General features: G+C 66.6%; 1 protein-coding gene across 2 annotated transcripts; it reads left to right on the forward strand.

Moving 5' to 3' along the window:
* Positions 1–628: 628 nt before the first annotated feature.
* Positions 629–8,990, forward strand: PSMD8 (proteasome 26S subunit, non-ATPase 8). Of its 2 annotated transcripts, none has more exons than XM_075917950.1 (7): positions 629–874; positions 3,188–3,260; positions 4,032–4,134; positions 5,896–6,061; positions 6,456–6,556; positions 7,795–7,906; positions 8,506–8,990. In XM_075917950.1, exons 1-7 carry the CDS (start codon positions 725–727, stop codon positions 8,641–8,643), a joined length of 843 nt encoding a protein of 280 aa, XP_075774065.1. In that variant the 5' UTR covers positions 629–724; the 3' UTR covers positions 8,644–8,990. The 2 variants fall into 2 exon arrangements, with proteins under 2 accessions (XP_075774065.1, XP_075774067.1); XM_075917952.1 differs by lacking the exon at positions 629–874 and adding an exon at positions 2,430–2,442.
* The last annotated feature ends 3,056 nt before the right edge of the window (positions 8,991–12,046 follow it).

Below are 12,046 nucleotides of genomic sequence, written 5' to 3' on the forward strand. Positions count from 1 at the left end.
AAAGGGACGGACACCGCCTGGTGGAAAAGCCCAGCAGAGAGCCCTTTGGGAACGTGTAGCTACAGCGAGAGGCTGTGCACGGCGCACCCAAGGGACTCACCACACCCTATGGCCCTTTCGGAAGTGCAGCCCTGCAAAGTGACTTGGCACAGGGCAGGCTTTCGAAGGGACACGTGGCCCAGGCCAGGACTGGGGTTGGAAATAGGACCCCTGTGTTTTCCTCCCGGCGGTGCCTCAGTTTCCCATGCTGCCAGTTCTCAGGCCGGGGACCGAGGGCTCAGCAGGGGCAAGGCCCAGGACCTGGCATCGCCTGAGTCTCTGAGGCCGAGTCCACATGACCGTGGCCCAGGCCCTCCTTATGACGTCACTTCCACTCACATGACCTCACAGCCTTTCCTGCGTGACATCACACTCCCGTGACATCATCGCAGCCCCGCCCCTTATGACTTCCTGTTCCCCGCCCCTAGGATGGCCCCTGTGACGTCACGTTTCCCTCGGGCCTGACGCCACACTCTGACCAATGAGGCCACCTCCCCCACCTCCTCGGCCAACGACTTCCGGCTTGCGCTCCGCGCATGCGCCTCCCGACCCCTTTGGATGGCGTCAGACGCCCCGCGCGCGCCCCTCCCTTGCGCGTCGCCGAGGCGCCCGGCCGCCATGTTGGCTGCGGCTGCCGGCGGCCGTAAAGCAGCGCGGCCGTAAAGCGGGGCGGCGCTGCCGACTCATGGCGATGGCGGCGGCCGGGCTGGTGCTGAACGGGGCGGAGGCGGCCGGGCTGCAGGCGGCGGCGGGGATGTACGAGCAGCTCAAGGGCGAGTGGAACCGCAAGAGCCCGAACCTCAGCAAGTGCGGCGAGGCGCTGGGCCGGCTCAAGGTGCGGGGGGGCCGGGCCGGCTCAAGGTGCGGGGGGGGGCCGGGCCGGCTCAAGGTGCGGGGGGGCCGGGCCGGCTCAAGGTGCGGGGGGGGGCCGGGCCGGCTCAAGGTGCGGGGGGGGGGCCGGGCCGGCTCAAGGTGCGGGGGGGGGCCGGGCCGGCTCAAGGTGCGGGGGGGGGCCGGGCCGGCTCAAGGTGCGGGGGGGGGCCGGGCCGGCTCAAGGTGCGGGGGGGCCGGGCCGGCTCAAGGTGCGGGGGGGCCGGGCCGGCTCAAGGTGCGGGGGGGGGGGGGGGCCGGGCCGGGCCGGCTCAAGGTGCGGGGGGGGGGGGGGCCGGGCCGGGCCGGCTCAAGGTGCGGGGGGGGGGGGGCCGGGCCGGGCCGGCTCAAGGTGCGGGGGGGGGGGGGGCCGGGCCGGGCCGGCTCAAGGTGCGGGGGGGGGGGGGGGCCGGGCCGGGCCGGCTCAAGGTGCGGGGGGGGGGGGGGCCGGGCCGGGCCGGCTCAAGGTGGGGGGGGGGGGGGGCCGGGCCGGGCCGGCTCAAGGTGCGGGGGGGGGGGGGCCGGGCCGGGCCGGCTCAAGGTGCGGGGGGGGGGGGGGCCGGGCCGGGCCGGCTCAAGGTGCGGGGGGGGGGGGGGCCGGGCCGGGCCGGCTCAAGGTGCGGGGGGGGGGGGGGCCGGGCCGGGCCGGCTCAAGGTGCGGGGGGGGGGGGGCCGGGCCGGGCCGGCTCAAGGTGCGGGGGGGGGGGGGGCCGGGCCGGCCGGCTCAAGGTGCGGGGGGGGGGGGGGGCCGGGCCGGGCCGGCTCAAGGTGCGGGGGGGGGGGGGGGCCGGGCCGGGCCGGCTCAAGGTGCGGGGGGGGGGGGGGGCCGGGCCGGGCCGGCTCAAGGTGGGGGGGGGGGGGGGCCGGGCCGGGCCGGCTCAAGGTGCGGGGGGGGGGGGGGGCCGGGCCGGGCCGGCTCAAGGTGCGGGGGGGGGGGGGGGGCCGGGCCGGCTCAAGGTGCGGGGGGGGGGGGGGGCCGGGCCGGCTCAAGGTGCGGGGGGGGGGGGGCCGGGCCGGGCCGGCTCAAGGTGCGGGGGGGGGGGGGGGGGCACGGGCGGGCCGGCTCAAGGTGCGGGGGGGGGGGGGGGGGCCGGGCCGGGCCGGCTCAAGGTGCGGGGGGGGGGGGGGCCGGGCCGGCTCAAGGTGCGGGGGGGGGGGGGGGGGCCGGGCCGGCTCAAGGTGCGGGGGGGGGGGGGGGCCGGGCCGGCTCAAGGTGCGGGGGGGGGGGGGGGGCCGGGCCGGCTCAAGGTGCGGGGGGGGGGGGGGCCGGGCCGGCTCAAGGTGCGGGGGGGGGGGGGGGGCCGGGCCGGCTCAAGGTGCGGGGGGGGGGGGGGGGGGCCGGGCCGGCTCAAGGTGCGGGGGGGGGGGGGGGGGGGCCGGGCCGGCTCAAGGTGCGGGGGGGGGGGGGGGCGCGCCGGGCCGGCTCAAGGTGCGGGGGGGGGGGGGGCGCGCCGGGCCGGCTCAAGGTGCGGGGGGGGGGCGGGCCGGCTCAAGGTGCGGGGGGGGGGGGGCGGGGCGCCGGGCCGGCTCAAGGTGCGGGGGGAGGGGGGGCGCCGGGCTCCACTCTGCAGGCGAGGCAGGGCCAGACCATTCTGCCAGCCGGGGGGAGTCGGGCAGGGATCCCGGCATTTGTAGCGAGGCGGGGAGGGGTCCCTGGGCTGTGTTAAGGGGGACCCCCCCCGGCTCACAGAATGGTCTGGTCCTGCCGGGTCCCTGGGCCGGCTGCCACGTCACTGTCGGCCGGTGGCGGGGGCCGGGGGTGACCCTGGCGGGGCAGCGCTTGCCTGGGACTGGGGGCCCCTGGGGCGTTGGCTGAGCGACCCGGCAGGACCCCGGGAGCCGGGTTAGTGACCCGCTGCCTCCCGGTCACCCTGCCCTCGGGGAAACGTCGGGCGGCTCTTCGCTGGCCGGCCTGTGGCTGTCGCGATGGGCTGGGCTCCCTTGTGGGTCTGACACGCGTGGAGGCTTGTGGCAGGCAGGGCTGAGCACTCTGGAGTGGGCGGGGCTGGGTGCGCAGGTGTTAGCGCTGGGTTGAGCTAAGGGGCTAGCTCAGCGCTTGTGGAGACCCCGGACAGCTACAGCCTGCGTGAGCAGAGCCGGGCCGAGCCTGCCCTCCCCCCACCAGCGTGCTGTAACCTCTCTGAGGGGGCCCTGGTAGATGTTGCTGATCCCCTCGTGTGCTGAGCTCCCCCCCCGGAGAAGGAGGAATGCTCGCGCCAAGCGCCTCTCTGGTCCTGGTGTCCGGACTCCTCACGTGCGTGTCTGCTTTCTGTTCTAGCTAGCCCTGCTGGAGCTCAACTTCCTGCCTACCACGGGCACGAAACTGACCAAGCAGCAGCTGATCTTAGCCCGTGAGTACCACCCCTCGTTCGCGAGAAGGAGCTTGTCCTGCCCCTCCGCCCCCGAGGCAGCAGCCTGCGTGCTCTAGTGCCCACCGTCGCTGGGCATGGCAAGCAGCCAAAGGGCACTGGATCGAATATGCTGCCTCCAGACCGATGCTTCTGGTGACAGGCAGAGCCCCCCCAGGAAGCCGGCCGGCTGGCTGCAGGACTGGGTGCAGAGGAGAAGAATCATAGAACTGGAAGAGACCTCAGAAGGTCAAGTCCAGCCCCCTGCTCTAGGCAGGACCAATCCCAACTAAATCAACCCGGCCAGGGCTTTGTCAAGCTGAGACTTAAACACCTCTAGGGATGGAGACTCCACTACTTCCCTAGGGAACCCATTCCAGTGCTTTGCCACCCGCCTAGTGAAATAGTTTTTCCTAATATCCAACCTGGACCTCTCCCACCACAACTTGAGCCCATTGCTCCTTGTTCTGCCATCTGCCACTGAGAACAGCCTCTCTCCATCCTCTTTAGAACCTCCCTTCAGGAAGTTGAAGGCTGCTATCAAATCCCCCCTCACTCTTCGCTTCTGCAGACTAAACAGACCCAAGTCCCTCAGCCTCTCATAAGTTCCTTTCCTGCCCATGGGCCCTGGTGAAGGTTTGTTCTGCCCTGCTGTAGCAGCAGTGCTGGGAACAAAAAAGGCCTTTAGCAGTTTGGGGCAGGCAAGAGGCCCCCCTGCCTGCACCCCGCCAGTCAAGCTCTCTTGCTCTGCTCTTCCACCTCTGTCTGCCCCAGGGGATATTCTTGAAATTGGAGCCCAGTGGAGCATCCTGAAGAAAGACATCCCGTCCTTCGAGAGATACATGGCGCAGCTGAAATGCTACTACTTCGACTACAAGTGAGTGTCGACCCCGGGGTTCCTAGCGCTCCCACTTCGCTCAGCGAGACTCAGGTGCGGGATCCCAGTGGCACCTGGTCTCATGCCGCACTGGATTGCATCCCAGTCACGGTGCTGGGCGAATGGCTCTGGTCAGGAGGCACCCCTGTCGGGTCTCCCGTCTCTCTCAGCCCGGGAGGGGTGCCCTGCAAAGCCAGTGCACCAGCACAGTGCACATTCCCGGGAGCGATTCTTTCTCAGCCCCAGGGGAACGGGCCCTCGGGGTGGTCTCCCTGCTGGCCAAGACCCCTCTTAATAAAGTGGCCAAAGAGAAACACTGAACCAAAATGCTTCTTGCTGCCACTCAAGGGCTGTGTTGCTAGCACGCCAGACAAGTGAGAAAATGTGGTTCTGGAATTAGGGGAGAGAGGTAACTAGTGATGTCCCCCATGGGCCCTATTCCTGGGTCCAAAGCAAACTGGGAAGAGCTTCAAGAGAACCTGGCCAAACTAGGCATCAAAGTGGCAGATCAAATTCAGTGTTGATCAATGCAAAGCAACACACATTGGACAACACAATCCCAACTACATGTATGAAATGAGCTGTTACCGCTTGAGTGTGATCTTGGAGTCACTGTGGTGAATCTCTGAGAACATCCGCTCTGTGTTCAGCAGCCCTGAGAAGTGCAAATTTCTGCGAGAATGTTTAAGAAGGGGAGAGTAAGCCAGAGAATCGCTTCACTGCCTCTCTCCAAACGTGTGATACACCCATGTCTCAATACTGCGGGCAGACGTGGTCGCCTCGTGTCAGAAAAGAGATCTTGGACTGGAAATAGTTCAGGAAAGAGCAACAAAAATGAAGGGTTTGGAACAGCTGCCATATGAGGAGAGGTTAATAAGACTGGGACTTTTCAGTTGGGAAAAGAGATGTCCAAAGTGGGGAGTAAGAGTTTTCTAACGTGACTGATGTGGAAAAAGTAAATAAAGAAAAGTTATTTACTCCTTCCTATAAGAACTAGGGGTCACCCAATGAAATGAATAGTCAGCAGGTTTAAAACAAACCAAAGGAAGTTTTTCGTCACTCAGCGCATAGTCGACCTGTGGAACTCCCTGCCAGAGGAAGTTGTGAAAGCTAAGGCTATAACAAGGTTCAAAAAAAAGCTAGGTAAGTTCATGGAGGTTAGCTATTAGCTAGGCTGAGTAGGGATGATGTCCCAGGCCTCTCTAGTCAGAAGTTGGGAATGGAGGACAGAAGTGGGATCAGGCAGTGATTCCCGGCTCTGGGGCACCTGGCACTGGCCGCTGTGGGCTGGAGGGACCTTTGGCCTGACTTAGTCTGGCCGCTCGGATGTTCTGAATAAACCCAACTGGTGTGTTGGAGACTCCACCTAATTGGCGGCCGGAGCAGTGAGGGGACAGGCAATTCCACTTGGCATTCTCTTTGGGTCCTTGGAGAAGAGACGGGGGGGCAGACAGAGGCTCCTGAAGCGAACGTCTTTGTGGCTGGTGCTCCTGCGGGGTGGCCAGGCCTGGGGTGAAAGAGGCTTGGGCTTTGACAGCAGCGAGTCGGTGCCTCTCAAGGCCCTGGAAGGCCAGTTACGCTGCCCCGGAGCCCTCGGAGCCTGCCCGCTGGGCGCTCCCCGTGGTTACGGGGAAAGGGCGCAGGGTCGTGCTGGCATGAGGCTCTGCGTTACGCTGCTACGGAACAGGCTGAGCGCTTGGGGGGACGCCCCACAGCCGCGGGCCCCTCCCGCTGCGACTGACACGCCACCGTTCCTTCCAGGGACGAGCTGCCGGAGTCCGCCTACAAGCATCAGCTTCTAGGCCTGAACCTGCTCTTCCTGCTGTCCCAGAACCGCGTGGCCGAGTTCCACACCGAGCTGGAGAGGCTCCCCGCGAAGGACATCCAGACCAACGTGTACATCAAGCACCCCGTCTCCCTGGAGCAGGTAGCCCCACCGGAGCCCGAGTGCTATCAGCTCGGGTGACATCTGTCCGGCAGCCGCAAGCCTGGAGCTCGGGGCACCGTGTGGCTACCGCTGCCGCTCTTGGCTGAGCTGTGCAACAGGCCCTGACTGGTGTTGACACATTCCCAGCATGCTCTTGGGTAGGACTGGCATGTGACCCTCAAATCCTGGACAAAATCTGGAGCCATCCTGCTTCCCCAAAGGCCCCTCCCTGTTTCGCCGAGTCTGTACCTCTGGCCGCATTGCTGTGCGCTGTGAAACTGCAGTCCAGAAGTGGCTGCATCTTAGCGGAGGGTAGGGGTGCATGTGTCTGTGGGGAGCAGGGGTCAAGTCCAGCTGGTCCAGCCCCTTGACTCCTCCTTCTCTCCCTGGATAGTACCTGATGGAAGGCAGCTACAACAAAGTGTTTCTGGCCAAGGGCAACATCCCTGCGGAGAGTTACACCTTCTTCATCGACATCCTGCTGGACACCATTCGGTGAGTCGTCCCTCCTGCGGGCTGTGGCCGGGACTCCGGCATGGCGCAGGAGACGTCACCCCGCCCGCGAGGCCGAGCCCGCTGGAACGCCCCGAGCAGATGGGGGTTTCCCAGCGTGGCTGCCAGGTGCCGGCTGTTACCAGCCTGGAGTTGCTTCCGTTGGGTGTGTTCGGTAGCGCCGAGGAGCCCACGGCGTGGACCGCTGCGTGAGGAGCTGCCCAAACGAAACCCCCCCGGCCCTGAAACGCTGCGATCTCCCTGCTGTGAAACACTCGCATGGGGAGTAACGTGTTGATCCTTCCCGTAACCCCTTAGCCCACCCCCTGCTGCCCTGCGCCTGCCACCACTCCATGAGCCCAAGCAGTAGTGCCCACCGATTCTGGGCAACCCGTCTGAGCCCCCAGCCCCTTTGCAAAGGCCCCGACTCAAGTGCCAGGCCAGGGCTGTGGTGTGTTTCTGGCCTCTTTAACCGTAGTCTCTGAGCACCCTGCAGGCTGCAGTGGCTTTCTCCTCACAATCCCCCCACCCTGCTTTGGGAGGGCAGCTCTTCCTGTTACAAATGGGGAAACTGAGGCAATCCTGCAGGCTGCCCAAGGTCACACAGCAAGTCTGGCTCGTGTTTCAGCCAGCCACTGGCGTGTATGGGGGTATTCCCCCCCGGTGTATTCTGGGAGGTGGTTTTCTCCGTTCTCTGGCCCATCGGGGTGGGGTGCCGGGGCTCCGAGGCGGCGCTGAGCAATCCGGTGCTCAGCTGGCTGGTGGCTCCCATGCCCACACTGCGTGGTGGGCGTCCGTGGGATCAAGGCGTTTCCCCCAGGTCGGACTGGCAGGGACCTTGTGGATTGTCTCCCTCTGCCGTGGGGAGTGCAGGTCCCTGGCCAGGCTGATGTGGGTGTCTAGGACCATTGCAGAGGCCTCGGGCCTGCGGACCTGCATGTGGCACGCAGCAGCCTGGTCTCTGGGCTGTGACGCTGCTCCCGCTTTGCAGGCCGGCGCTGGTGGGGCTGCTGGCCTGTGCCGGGCGGGCCAGACCGGCTGACCCAGCGGTCCCTTCTGGCCTTAAACTCCCTGGCTCTCGCCCAGAGGAACTGGACACTGGCTTCCTGGGTCGTCCCGCCCCGTCTAGGCCTGGCTGCCTCCCCGCCTGTGGCTGTCCTGGCATCAGCCCCCAGCTGCATTGCTGCTGCACCTCGTGCTGGTTGGGGGCAGAGGCGTGACCCCTTGTTTCCCTTTGGCAGGGATGAAATCGCTGGCTGCATTGAGAAGGCGTATGAGAAGATCCTCTTCAATGAAGCCATGAGGGTTCTGTTCTTCAACACCCCCAAGAAAATGACGGAATACGCCAAGAAGGTAGCCGGGAGCCTCGCTGTCGCTGCCTGGCGGCCGAGCCAGGCCTGCTGCCCGTTTCTGCTGCTCCTCCTTCCCACTAGTCCTCCCGAGCTGTGGCAGGCTGAGCCCGACCGGAGCCGGCCTCCTGCGTCGGCAGGATCCCTCAGTGCAGCCCGTGGGACTACAGCACTGGGTTTTCCCCCATCTTCAAAAGTAGTGCCACAGTGCCTCATGGGAATTGTAGTTCAGCTGTCTTTTGCTCACTTCTTTCTGGCTGGCCTACATTTCCCATGATGCACCACTTGCCCTCCTCTTGGAATGGTGCATCGCTTACTGTGATGCATCATGGGAGATGTAGTCCAGCTGCACTACTGAGCTGTGAGCAGTGCCCCCATGGGAACCCTGATGCTGACACAGAAGCCGGGACCATGGGTCTTAGAATATCAGCATGGCCTGGGCTGTAATCTGCCTGGAAGGGCCAGACTGTCTGGAATTCCAGCCTGCGTGCCCTGGGAGGCGGAAGTGTTTGTAGCAGAAGGAAATGGCACAGGGCGGGGACAGACCTGGAACCCACAGATCGTGGGGGCGGGGGGTTAAAATGTTCTTTCCTCTTCTTCCAGCGTGGCTGGGCTCTGGGCCCACACAACTACTACAGCTTCAGCAGCCAGCAGCAGAAACCCGAAGACGCCACCATCCCCTCGACAGAGTTAGCCAAACAAGTCATTGAGTACGCCCGGCACTTGGAAATGATCGTCTAGCGAAGCCCCCAGGACTCTCCACACCTCCCTCCCCTGGTTGTTTTAGCGTCTTACTGTGTTCATCAACCAGTCTGTTTTTTAACGCCACGTCAAGGGTTTCTCCAGGCCCGTGCAGGAGCGGCGGGGCTGCCTGTCCCTTAATGCGGGACCCCGCTGCTCTGGGCCTCTCTCTGGCAGCAGCGTGGGCAGAGGGCAAGCGCCCTGTAAAAACCCTTCTCCATGGGAGGAGCCGCTCCTTTGATCTGGCTGCTGGGGTACGGCTGAGGCCCTCGGCACAGGCACCTCCGATGCCAGCCAGCGAGTGGGCAGGCAGCCTCGCCGAGCCACCATTAAAGTGTCTGGCTTCACGTTCCCTGCTCCGTGTCGTCGCGCCAAAGGGCTGGGCCAGCTCAAACAAAAGGTGGCTCTTGTCCAGCGGCCTCCGCTCGGCTGCGGGAGCGACCGCTGCGTCCTGCTGTGGGGCAGGAGAGGGGGCCCTGGGATCCTGAGTGGGAAGCAGGCAGCGAATGCCCCGGGGGCTGGGCCGTTCCCTGCCTGGCCTGTGTGTCGGGAAGACCCCGGCTCGGCCCCTTCGCTAAAACGGGGCTCCGCAGGCTGCCCTGCCGCTCGGGGAGGGGATGTAACCACCAGCCCGCGGGGCCCCTTCCCGCCATTCCCCAAGGCTGCTGCCAGCACCGGCCACGTCACCCACTGCAGGGGGCTGGGGTGGGATTTAAAATAAATGGTGGCGGGAAAATCTTCTAGGAATAGAACCTGAGTGCTCAGCAGCCTGGGGCAATGGCCTGGCTCTGCCCCGAGCGGGGCTTCCGCCCTCCCCCCTTAAAGGCCAGTTGCAGCAGGGCAGGTTCCCAGAGCTGGCTCCTGCCCCTGGCCGGGAGGGGAGGGGGGCGCGTTCCCAGGCCTTTCTGCCCTTCGCACTAGACAAGCGCAGCAGCTAGTGGCTGGGTGCAGCGCTGATACTGGGAAGGGGAAGCTGCCTGTATCAGTTCCTGGCCCGTGGCTGGGTAGGGGCTGCCGAATCCCGCCCTGCTGCCGTGCCCGGGGGGGCTGCGCAGGCCGCGGTGGGGGGGCTGTGAAGGTCACAGCAGCTGCCCCAGGCACAAGCTGCCGACTCACAACTGACTTTCCCCTGGAGTCTGTGACTGTGAGCGCCCCGCCCTTAGCAAGGCCCTGGGTCTGGTCAGCTCCCCTCCCCCCCCCCCACTGCCTTCGGGCAGGGGCCTGTGTCCCTCAGCTGGCAGCAGAGCAGGGTCCTAGCTAGTGGGGGCTACACATGGGAGTGACTTCAAATAGCGCGGCCCCCCATTTCGGAGCCCCGCCCCGCCCCTTATTTCGAAGGCTGCGCCTTGCTGGGGCTGCTGCGAGGTCCAGTCCTGGGGCGGGAGTTAGGGCGCACTTGGCTATTTGGAGACCAGGCCCCCGTGTCGACCTTCCCTCGGCTTCATCCAGCAGAACTGGGGTGGGGGCACTTTACTCTGCAGCCAAGTCCCTCAGTCCGGGCCGGCCCCCGGCTGCCATTTGGACTAGCACCCACGCCGAGGCGGGAAAAGTGACAGCGCTGGGCCTAGTGCGGCCAGGCGCAAGGGCTTTGGGGGCTTGCCCTGGGATTTCCTTCGGCAGCTGTGAGGAGGGCCCTTGCCCAGAGCTGGGTGCAGCCGGGCGAGTGGGCTCTGGGCGTGCTCTGTGCTCCGCGCTCCTGGCATGCCATCCCTGGCCCCAGACGCCTCCTGGGGCATTCGGAGCCAGGCCGATTCCGCCGCAGCTCTGCCTGCAGGCACCGGGAGACCCTCCCCTGCTGCTCCCTGCACCGCCCTGAGTCCCCAGGGGCTGCATGTCCACCTACCCGAGCTAGGGCCTCTGCACGGCCCTTCCCCAGGCCGGGGTCCCCCCTTCACCCTGGCAGTGGCTCCATGCCCCCTCCCCCTGGGCCTGCAGCGGCCCCCGATGGCTAAGAACCCGGCCCGCTGTCTCGGGTGGCGCCCAGGAGCCGTTCCGCGTGCTGTGGCCGGGCGTGGGAATGGAGCGGAGCCACGGAGCTGGCCAAGGCGCTTTATTGGCGGGAAGCGGAGGGTCCCTCAGTCGTCGTCTCCCGCCTGCTGCTCGTACGACTCCAGAAAGAAGCTGGTGCCGGCGACCAGGGATCCAGCCAGGATGGCCGTGGAGACCCAGGCTGGCTCAGCCAGGTGGTTGGCGGAGGGCGTCAGCCTGCAGGGGAGGGTCAAAGAAGAGAACAGGAGGTGGGTTGGGTGGCGCGGACACGCGGGCGACCTCCCCCCTCCCGCAGCTCTTCCCACGGGGCAACGGGACGGGCACATGCACGGTCTTGCTGGTGGAAGCTGCATCTCCAGCAGGAGAGTTTGCTGGTCAAACTATTGGCAGCAGAGTGCTAGTCACGTGCAAGGTGAGATTCCCCTCCCCCCAGGCACGTGCAAGGCGAGATTCTCCTCCCCCCCAACACGTGCAAGGCGAGATTCTCCTCCCCCCCAACACGTGCAAGGCGAGATTCCCCTGCCCTAGACACGTGCAAGGCGAGATTCCCCTCCCCCCAGGCACGTGCAAGGTGAGATTCCCCTCCCCCCAACACGTGCAAGGCGAGATTCCCCTCCCCCCGACACGTGCAAGGTGAGAATCCCCTCCCCCGACACGTGCAAGGCGAGATTCCCCTCCCCGAGTTTTGAGGGCTGCGTGGCCAGCGGGCGCCTGGCTTGACGGGGTAGCTAAGAGCACGTCAGAGCGGCCGGCCCGGAGCCGGTGCCGCGGTTGCTCGCTGACGGTATCGGGGGCTCTTCGCCGCCCGCAGGTGAGGCCCGGCCCCGGCCTGGCTGAACGCTTGAGCTCGCTCTGGCTGGAAGGATCCGTGGGGCTCAGGCCCCTCCCCTGGGCTCTGAGGACGGGGCCGGGAGACGCAGCCCCCACTCACCAGGCGGAGATGTTCCTGGGCAGCTGCCTCCGCTCCTGGTGCCTGCAGTAGCACTTGTGGGGGCAGGACTCGGTGAGCTGGAAGGGCGGCCAGTGGTGGGCGGGAGCCTGGGGCTGGTGGGGCGAGCCGTCCGCACCCGGCTCGCAGGCCTCAGCCGGGGGCTCCGGGGGCTCCCGCCTCTGCCGCGGCGCCCGCCCCTTCGGCTGCCCGTGCGCCTTGGTCTTCTCCTGGGGCCTGGGGCTGGCGGCTGCCTTGGGCTGCCCCGCGGCTCGGGACTGCTGCTTGCGAGCCTTCGGCTTGGTGTGGCCGGGCGCCCCCTTGGAGGCGCCGCCCTGCGCCGGGGCCGTGTGGGGCCGGGCTGCCCCGGGGCAGGGCGCCTCCGGGCACGTGGGCGCTGGGCTGGGAGGAAGAGCCTCCTGGCCAGGCAGGGCCATGGCTGGGTCCTTCCCTGGGCCGGGCTGCCCCGGGGGCAAGGCGGGAGCG

The sequence above is a fragment of the Pelodiscus sinensis genome, unplaced genomic scaffold (assembly GCF_049634645.1).
Source record: "Pelodiscus sinensis isolate JC-2024 unplaced genomic scaffold, ASM4963464v1 ctg82, whole genome shotgun sequence".
NCBI classification, from domain to species: domain Eukaryota; kingdom Metazoa; phylum Chordata; order Testudines; family Trionychidae; genus Pelodiscus; species Pelodiscus sinensis.

Bases quoted from the DNA above. Each gene is read 5' to 3' on its own strand.
- PSMD8 (XM_075917950.1), top strand. From the start codon at position 725: ATGGCGATGGCGGCGGCCGGGCTGGTGCTGAACGGGGCGGAGGCGGCC. The intron at 4,135-5,895 runs GTGAGTGTCGAC...CGTTCCTTCCAG, and splicing joins TGCTACTACTTCGACTACAA to GGACGAGCTGCCGGAGTCCG. The intron at 7,907-8,505 runs GTAGCCGGGAGC...CTCTTCTTCCAG, and splicing joins TGACGGAATACGCCAAGAAG to CGTGGCTGGGCTCTGGGCCC.